Here is a 10,544-nt window from a genome sequence, read left to right on the forward strand (position 1 = left end):
GCATCTATACCTTTGTTGACAAACGATAGTGGAAGAAATGATCGTTTTTCTTCATCTTGACTTTTCACACAGACTGGTTTAAAGAGTCTGTGGAAACCAATACCAAAAATTATGGCAACAAGTCTGTATAAAGGTGAGGTGGAGTCAGAAACAGGAGTGTCAAGACTTGTTTTATAAAGGGAGTGTAGTAGAGTGAGAGGCATAGAATAAATTTTGGTATGTTTGTGTATGAAGGAGACCATCAATGGAGACAGCATGTAACTTAGGTAACATATAGTGGCGATGACCATGACTCCTTCCCCGGCTTGGATTTTTGAAAGCCTTCTGTAACAATACAATATCAATGACTATGTTATAATGTAACCAAAATATGAGGGTTGTTACATAACATACGAATTTTTTTTCAAAATCTCATTTTCAATCTTTTGTGTTATACATGTAAACGTTATTAACTATAACCAGACTTATTTTCAATTAGCAAAAATGCGTACAATACTGGCCTAGCGAGATGCACCAGATGGTTACTTTTGGAAAAATATATATATGTTTGTTAAAAGAAGCCGTACATTCTGAGTTTGCTGTACGATTGTTCAGACTCAGCAAGGTTTGTATCAGAATATAGACAACACGCATTGTCCGTCCGTCCATCCGCCACACTGTTGCTCATAAACAGCTTAAATGGTGTAAAAGAAACAGCCTGGACGATACCTTAGATAAATATAGAAAGTATTTATGATTTATGTTTTTTTTTTGTTTTGTTTTTGTTTTTTTTTTATTTTTGATTCCCATAAGGATGTTTTGCATTTAGCTCAAATGGGTAGAATTGGGTGCCCTTGTTGTATTTACCAAGCTCCTTGTATTTATAAAAAAAAGTTAAAAACATATTTTTTTTTAGAAAGCGCTATAGTGCACTGGTTGTTTTTTTTTCTTCAAATTTAGATACACATAATTTTGGACTTTACAATAAAATTACATTAACATTAGATGATTGCAGGGGTATTTCGTTTTGTATCCACACATTTCGGAATCTCGGAATGAGTATTAAGATACTATTTGTAAAATGTAATGACGAGAAATACAATTTTCAAGGACTATTTCACGTTATTATATAAATAAGTAACGCTCCTCTTTAATTTTATGTTACCTACTAAATTTATATCGTTTATCATATTTGAACTTCTGATTTAAAACAGTATTTTGGATTTATATTGATATATATAATGATCACATTGAAGGAATGCACATCTATGCTCAGCCTCTTATTTATGTGAACAAGTGTTTTCTTAGTGGATTGGTAAATTAATTTCTCAATTAAATCTTTTTAACACGGGTGATTAAATATTAAAACAGTTAAAAAATGTTATTAGTTTACACTCATTATTAAAACTGAATGATTTTCCTGCTTTGTGGCCTCAGTACTTCGAAAACTTTCATAATTGTTTGTATTCAACTATCAATATTATAGGGAAAAGAGCGTAAACAGACCACTCAGTTTCACTTTACTGCATGGCCCGACAAAGACGTACCAAAATGTTCGTCGACGATTGTTAACTTTAGGAACAAAGTTAACTGTGGAACAGCTTCGAAGGGACCTATAACGGTGCATTGCAGGTATCTGTGATTATTTTTTTTCTTGAGAAATTATAACAATTTTCACGTCACTTTTCACAGATACGGGGAAAACCATAATACGAATTTGACTGAAGTCACTGGAAGAAGTTCGGTTGTGCCTAATTCCCATATAAAGTCTCTTCATATCAGTTCATTGTTCTTTTGTTTACCATATACTGAAAATAAAAAAAGCCCACACGTGTTTTCTTAAAATTATCACACACAACCTTTGTCGTCTTACAACTGTTAAAAAATCCAAAACATTTTTAGTGTAACATGCTTTGTTGTATGTATGTGCTATGTTATTTAACTAAACAATGCAAAATAAGTTATAAGAATTATCCCGTCCGCAACATTTCTCGTCAGTGAAAATACTGCTTAACCACTGGAAGGATTTCGATAAAATTTTACATGAAGTTTGGGTATCATATGAAGATGTCCATGAATGATTTTAGTTACTAACTTGGATTCAAAATGGGGATAATTGATCATTCGTGTTGTTAATACAACTAATTTTGAGCGGATGCTATTGTCATCATGTGCTTAATAATAGTATTTCTAGTTATTTCAAATATTGTTCTAGGCTTGATTGACATGAATACATATTTTTTCCTTGGAAAAGTTTTGTACGGAAAGGGGCTATATATTCGTCAACTATTTACATGCATGGAAATTAACATGTAGTATTTAAAATTACATTAGCTGTTATGAGATGTTTACAAATTCGATGATTTATTTTTTTTTTATTTGTTCTGTTTTATTTATAGTGCAGGTGTTGGACGCACAGGGACTTACATCGCCCTTGATTACATTGTGAATGAAGCCCAGGAAAGGGATTACGTTCAAGTCTACCGTAATGTTGAAATATTAAGAAATCAGAGAGTTAACATGGTTCAAACAAAGGTAAACCGTTAAACTTATTAAACCTTTTTTAAAAGGAATATTGTTGATATTTTTCTGATAAAAATTTTAGCCAATATTGTTTTTTTTTTTGTTTTTGTTTTTTTTTATTTTGCTTAGGATTTTATGTTGCTTCTGTACAAACTGCGAAACAACATTATTCATATCATTGTGATATAAATATATTATTTTAAATAAGTTTAGAAATTACATTTATTTTAACTTTCACTTTACATACGGATAAGCAGCTGGGTTTTTTAATTACATTATCTTGCCTTTGCCTATCTCACTACATAATTCTGCCATTATTTAAAGCACCAATACGTATTTCTCCACGACGCTGTTCTTGAAGCAATACTGTGTCTCAAAACAGTGATTTCCGTTGGAGAATTCCCTGATCACTACAAAAGGTTGCTGATATTTGACCCCGCTGAAGGAAAAGATAAATTGCTAATAGAATATGAGGTACAAGTATTTCTACAAAACATTAACTACACTTATTAAACATGTTAATATAAGAATTTAACACACTTTTTTTTACTCCTTTGATCACAATAGCAATCTTGCTTGATGCGATTAAACACATACGTTTATACATTTTGGAAGCACTGTCTACAAAGGTATTCATAACCTCGATTTCGTGTTCTTTTCTATCAGCATTTTCAAATATGGCGCTTTAGGTACTCCTTTTATCTGTAACTTCACAGAAGGTAGTAAAACTTTCACATATGCTATACCATACATTGTACAAATCTTAAGAAGAAATAAATTCCACCACAGATAGTTATGGTCCGAATTTAATAAAATTTGTACCTGCAAAAGGAAATCTGAAATATAAAAATTATCAAAGCAATTAAAATAGATTAAAGTCTAGAATAGTTAGCTCTTTCTTGTTACGCCGGTATATTATTTATCACTTTTACCGCTATAACCTTAGTTCCCTTGATTACTCTTTAATAATACCGTAGCTAATGTTTCATGAATGTTTGGTTGCAAATCACGAATATGATTTAAATGACAATAGAGCATAGCACAGTAACGGATTATTAATTGTTTTTATAACAAAATGTTATTTCATTGTACAACAACGGTAACAAATACAGATATTTTATTCAACTGGGACGTTAAGGATGTAGACCTAGGGTAAGAGACACAACGCTTACAAATCACTGGAACGTTTGCATTTACCATTTTACATTAATTTCGTGTAAGCATTTAAGTTACTTGGACTAATTCATTCTGTTTCAAATGACAGCTTGAAAGAATTTAGTGAAGTTGAATGTGATACAAACATAACACTGAGTTATGTCCCTTACTCTAGGCCTATCTCCTTACTGTTTTTTAATGCTAAAAAGGCAAATTGTCATTAATGATACTCCTAATCCTTTATAAGAATTCGTTGTTGTCGAAATACTATACCACAACATATGTTGTTACTCTACTATACTTCACAGAGGATGAATAGTGTGTCTAGCAGATATGATGAAGAGGATTTTATTCTTGGCAAATCTGCTGAAAACAGGGCAAAAAACAGATACCTTAATATGATTCCAGGTAAACACTGTTTTTAATGATATACAACCTTCTTATTACACACTATTGACTTCTTAAGGTCATGATTATGCTGTGAAATTCTGAAAGCGTATGCCTTCCTGCTTTGTAGACGACTCACTACTTTAGTCAATTTGTGTGTCAGAAGTTTTTTCTTAGATGTTATCCTTGTCAAAATCAAAACATTTTAAAACACATTTAATTAACTACGTATAAATTACTTTAAAAAAAACGAATAAAAGAGTTTTAAATATAAGTAAAATGAAAAGAAGTTTTGTAAATTTACATAATTCTTCTGTCAGAGATGGTAATTAATAATTTCAACGTATTGTCCACTTTTGTTTTCAATTTAAATCATCTTAATGTCTACTAAAGACTTAAAAATTTAATTTCACTTGACTATGGAATGTGCATAACTTAATGTGGAATATTGTTTATTATTCGTACAGTTGAGTCAGAAATCCCAAAGCTATCAACGGCAGTGGAAGGTCACAACGAATACATCAATGCAGTATTTTTACCGGTGAGATTTTTCCCCAAAAAAAATGAAACCATATACTGTCAAAATCGTTTACACAGTTAAATTGCGTGCCATTCGATAATCTAAACATTGTCAAATAAGATATTAATTGCTTAATTGCTATTAGAGATATACAAATATTACAGTGTATTCCTTGTTTTTTTCATGCATCAGGGTTACAAGGACAGAAGGAGTTTCATTGTGACTCAGATGCCTCTCACCACAACTGTAGTAGATTTTTGGAGACTTGTGTATGATTACGATATAGCGACTATTGTTAAATTAAATCAGGGCACAGAAGACAAGGTAAATGTTTATTGTTTTGGTAATATGCAATAATGTATTATTTTCTGATAACAATAAATATCAGTACCCAATAAGTATCATACTCTGTAGGAATTAGTCAGAAGGTGAAACATGGTATGCATAACCCGCCATTTTGAAAGTGTTATGTAACTATTTGCACCAATTGCACAACCAGAATCAAGGAAAAAGGGCAAAACTGTCCATATCCTGTTGGTACATTGAGTTATAATTCTTTGAAATGCACTGAAAATGAACATTGAAGGGGAGATATCTGTTACAAAAATCTCATTTTTCTAACATTCTATTAAAAACGTTAATAAATAAATCCATAAAAACAGAGATCAAATAGTAGTATTTTCAAGTAAAAAAATCAAATCATTCTTGAGTGAAATTATATTCTCAGATTGGTTTTACATGTATATTTCATATTTTTCCCATTTGGTCTGATTCGTACAAATACTTGTACTCACATAATATCAACCAAACAGCACAGTGACAGCGGATGCTGCCATACATATGAGTTTTGCCATTTCATGTTTAAACAATCTGTAATTTCTGTGAAATACTTCAGATATCTATTGAACGGAACCGGATCAAAAGTTATTTTGTTTTAATGAAAAACTGTGGTTTCTAGTCGCTAAAAATAAAGAAAAATAAAAAAATATTGGCAGCATTTATATTTTTAATTCCAATTTCAAACTCATACGTTATGCCATACTTTTTGTATCGCGCTAGAACTCTAACAAATAGGCTTTTGGAACAGGGTTATGTTGCTACAAGATTGAAGTCATCACTACAGAAGTTTTATGGTCGTCATCATGAACTCGTGAATCGTTATGGTGTATCTATCAGTATCATGAAAACTGATTTATTCAACGGGTCATAGTTTTCCTTTCCTCGTTTGTCTACCCCGGACTTGACTTTTTATGAGCAATTCGGTGGGTGTTTCTAGAAAAGCAGAGGACGCTTACCCTACCGGTGCACCTGGTCCACGCTCCAAGTTTTTAGTGGAGTCCGAGTTGCTCATGTGCTTTTGTTACTTTGTATGTATGATTTGAGTTACTTATGTTCTTTGTTGTGTATGGCTTTTTCCCATATCTGGTCTTTGTCCCTGGATTACATTCTTTTGATTACCGCTATAACCTTGGTTCCCCTGATTACTCTTTCAAACACTGCAGTTTTACTTTAATATATTTTGTTTCAGGTTTAAGTGTTAAATATCATTAATACATGTTAGAGGCAAACATTTAAAATTAACACACTCCCCTTTTTGAATTTAGGCTTGTAACATTTTGTCATTGTAGGCATCAGGAAACACATACTTGCCAGAAGATGGATCTATTGTACTATTTGGTCCCTTCCGTATCACAACAGACAAGAGAGAAGAAGAGAACGCATTCACTCGAATGACCATAACTGTACATTATAAAAACACGGTATGATATACCCGGCATCAATTTTGTCAGTTAGTTATATATTACTATCTAAGAAGAGTCGTAATAGAAATCAGGCAATAGGTGGCTCACGCATGTCAAAAACCCACCGAATTCATTTTTAATTTCTTGTTTAGAAACAGTTACTGATCACGTAATCATTCTTAGTCTTTCATTTGTTTGTTGCGCTTTCGAGATAACAACTGTACATGAAATTTGCACTTTGCAAGAGAAAGTGTTCCTGAATTGGTTATATTTGGTATATTAAGGTGGGAGATGAATAATGGATTTTCTCATCCATGTAGATTTGATTACAGAAAGCTAGATTTCATTCACAATTGTTCAAAGATTGCATGAATGTTTGTTTGTGCATCTCTCACAAAAACTGAGTTGAAATTGATATGTTAAAAAAAAAACAAACAAGGGCGCCACGTCTGTTTATAGAACTTAGGGGTAATGATCATTATGATAAAGCCTACAAAGGTATCCATTCGGACTTGTTATAGTGTGTACATGTACCCGTAAAAGGTAAAATTGTACAATTAAGCCTTTCATTCAAGCACCTCTCATTTTATGCCTTATTTGAGAAATGGAAAAGATAAGATACCGGGTTTGGAGTTTTCAAAGAGTGTAATAGACTTTGCCGTACTAAACACCAATATTCTGTTCAGATAAATATGCATTTACTTTACATAAAAGGTACGGACCACACAAAGGAAGTATAAAAGATACAAGAAATATTTTTTTTTCAAAAACCGTAGTCAGTAACATGATATTTCGTTTGGTAAATATTACATAAACAGATGCGTGCAACGGTAATAGTAGAGTAGCCTGTCTTTGATCATTGACAATTAAGAGATGAATAATGCATATCCAATTGCTAGCTTAAACCGGTAATCGTTTTACATCACGTGTCCGCTGATCGGTACATGTGTTTTTGTAATGGTTTGTTCGTTGTGTGTGGTTTAAAACTCTTATAAAGTAAAAGGAATTCTGTTACATTTCGAATTGCTGGTCCTTTGAATTTGATTTCATGTATACCATGAATATGTTAACTTAAGGATTTTGATTCAAAGTAAAAATAGCATGAAACTTGATTTGTTCCAATAGAAATTCAAACATATAGATGAAGCAATCATCTATTAGTTTACATAATGAAACAGTGGTCGGACCTGTCATCGATCATTCGTAATCGATCCTTTCATCAGCGACCAGTCGATACTTTGTAGTTGGCTCGTTAAATTGTTCATGGAGTGTACCATCGCTTATGATCATTATTTTTGGTGGTAGATTTTAACGCAATAACTACATAGCGCTCGGCTTAAAGAATGGTATAAACATGACAGAGAGAAATCAACAATATTTATCAATTTAATTCTCAAAAAAATCTAAATGCATCATGTTTTGTCTTAATGTGCTTCAAAATTATTGCAGCAATACGATTTCAGATAGCTTTTGTTCATATGTATTGCAGCCTGAAAAGCAAGTCTTGTTTTACCAGTCCAAATTTTGGGAGGATACTGTTGTCTGTACAAATCGAATCAATGAGCTCTTTGAGCTACTAATAGCTGTTGAGAGCAGGCACGTTAATGGAGGGAGAGACCCACTCCTTGCGCAGTGTTTGTGAGTCAATTTATCAATATCGTATTGATATATACACAAAATAAGATGTGTTAATCATAAGGAAATATACATTGAAATTAATTCAAACATTAAGGTAAGTAATAATTACTCTGATTTCCTTGAACGCCACAAATATCTGCGTAACAGACTCCTGAATCAGGGGTATGAGGAAACGCGTCTCTAAGGGTCTCTTAACAAATAATCCTTCATATATTAGTCCTTGATTGACACATACCTAGTTTCTTTTGAAATAATGAGTAATGATGGTTATATTAATTGTCCTTTGTGCTGATTTATCTATTATGACGTTATACACCAAAGTGTTATTTAATGACCACTGGTGATTCACGCCTAAATGGGAGAGAGAGATTTAGTTTGTAAGAAACTTGTTCTAAAAATCAGGTAAGTGAACTACCTTTCTGTTTATGAATATTATCATCTTTCAGAAACGGGTGTGACAAGAGTGGATTATACTGTGTATTATCGACTGTCATAGAAAGGCTAAGGATAGAACAAGAAGTTGGTATTCAGCACACCATTAAATTGATGAGAAACAGTAGACCTCAAATTATACCTAATTATGTAAGTACAGATCACTCAAATATCAACGCATGCATGTGAACATTACATAGATGAGGATCATACATGATGGAACCCTGTATTTCACCATAGTTGGTTTGAAAGTACTATTACATTACAGATGATCCTAAATACGGAAAATAAGGGAACCCAAGGATGACATGTATCAAGTTGATTATTGTTAATTTTTCATTTCACGGAAATTAAATGAACATAATCCTAGGATAACGAAAACACAGAGAAAATATATACACAAAACAACACAAAAAAAAAAAAAAAAAAAAAAAAAAAAAAAAAAATTACCTACAGTATGTAACACCGATATAAAAAGAAACTGACCAACGCCGACTACATTATTACACACTGGGGTAATGGACCATTCACAACGAAAGGGAAAGCGTCCTCTTAAACATATTCAAATAACATCTAGTTTGATTTAACACAATGCTTGAATACAGTATACACAGACGTAGACACAAAAGAGCATTTGGACCTAAATCATATTTCAAAACACGTAATAGTACGTGTAGTAATATGACAAACAAAATAAATTTCATCTTTTACGTACAGATTATGGAAAAATCAGTGAATATTTTAAAAAATGAATACAAGCAATAAAATTTATCACATTACTTAAAATCAAATACACATGTATAAGATTCCATAAGGCTACAGCCATTATTTCGAATGTTTTGTGACTTTATATTATATCTTTAATCACCATTTTACGTAGATATATTTACGTCGTTTCTAATTGTAGGACCAGTACAAATTTCTTCATGAAGCAGTCGCAGAGTACCTGAAACTATTTGACACTTATGCGAATCTGTCATGAGGAAGAAATTAACTGGAATGTAATAAAAAACATGTTAAAAAGTGTTTTTGTACCAATATCTGCAATTGTGTGCATTGTATGCAAGACAAAAATGTATATAAATGTTAATTTTAGCGTAAAATGTGCCAGAGCTTGTCGTATCTTTGCGGACTTTTTGTATTGCGCCAGACTTTTTACAATTAGGCTTTTATAAGTTTTTAGTGGAGTCTTTCGGCTACCATTGACTTGGCATTGCATGATCAACTCAGCGGATATTCCTTGAAAATTAGAGAAGTTAGCCTACCGGTGCAACTGGTCAATGCTCCCAAATTTTAGTGGAGTTAGAGTTGCTAATTGTTTTTTGTTATATGTATTTTGGTTATTTTATGTTGTTACTCTTTACAATTCATGTGCAAGAATGTATGCTTGAACAATTAATATGTCGTTTACAATGAAGGATTCCTGCAAAAAATAAATGAAATTGGTTTTCCCCAAAAACAAAAATTGTAGCACAATAAAAAAATATCAAACACTTACTTTATAAATAACTATACACTATGTTAACAAATTAAAAATTACAATTTTGGCACACACTATTTTAATCGAATGTTCTATGTATATACATTTATATTGTATATACTTTGATAAACAAAATACACATATGTGTTTGCTTCAAAAGTGTTTTGATAAACAAATATGTTAAAACTATATTATTGTATGCACTTGCTACTTATTAGTATTATTATTGTACGGTTTTGTACACGTTAGGATAGCCACGAATAAATAACAGCGCTAACTCGTTCTCCAACTGAGAAGAAAAACTTTGAACAAATATCAATGAAAAAACATCAAAAACCATTCTAGATAAAAAAGGTACAATAATAATTTTCGTCCAGTGCATTATATATTGCAAAAAGAAAATGGAATAAAGTACTAGACATATATTTATATCAGTTTGATTATAAATATGTAAAATTTAATTCATTAGGACGTTCATATAGCATGTTTTTAATGAATTGATTGAAATGGAGTAGTTTATATCGAGGGTAATGAGTTTTGGTTGGTTAATAATTTTTCTAGTTCAGAGATTTTTGTTTTAATAGCGTAAATTCTAGAAAAATGTATATGTGTTTCAGGAAAACTTTTTATTACTTTGCAATTGGTTTTTTTTTGTTCATTGTTTTGACCAACATACTGCAAAAAGGTC

General features: G+C 31.7%; 1 protein-coding gene across 2 annotated transcripts in view; it reads left to right on the plus strand.

Moving 5' to 3' along the window:
- The window catches only part of LOC148598238 (receptor-type tyrosine-protein phosphatase kappa-like), a 28,986-nt gene extending 18,718 nt beyond the window's left edge, over window positions 1-10,268 (plus strand). The window contains exons 3-13 of one of the 2 annotated variants that reach the window (XM_088560498.1): window positions 479-604; window positions 1,466-1,611; window positions 2,379-2,514; window positions 2,827-2,976; window positions 3,966-4,065; window positions 4,512-4,585; window positions 4,757-4,888; window positions 6,193-6,324; window positions 7,796-7,944; window positions 8,391-8,526; window positions 9,284-10,268. In XM_088560498.1, coding sequence (XP_088416624.1) covers window positions 479-604; window positions 1,466-1,611; window positions 2,379-2,514; window positions 2,827-2,976; window positions 3,966-4,065; window positions 4,512-4,585; window positions 4,757-4,888; window positions 6,193-6,324; window positions 7,796-7,944; window positions 8,391-8,526; window positions 9,284-9,358 — 1,356 coding nt within the window. In that variant the 3' untranslated portion in view covers window positions 9,359-10,268. The remainder of the gene's footprint in view (window positions 1-478; window positions 605-1,465; window positions 1,612-2,378; window positions 2,515-2,826; window positions 2,977-3,965; window positions 4,066-4,511; window positions 4,586-4,756; window positions 4,889-6,192; window positions 6,325-7,795; window positions 7,945-8,390; window positions 8,527-9,283) is intronic. The other variant, XM_088560499.1, reaches the window with a different exon arrangement.
- The last annotated feature ends 276 nt before the right edge of the window (window positions 10,269-10,544 follow it).

This window comes from Perna viridis, chromosome 14, assembly GCF_037379345.1.
Source record: "Perna viridis isolate PV_CMFRI_1.1 ecotype Kerala chromosome 14, ASM3737934v1, whole genome shotgun sequence".
NCBI lineage: Eukaryota > Metazoa > Mollusca > Bivalvia > Mytilida > Mytilidae > Perna > Perna viridis.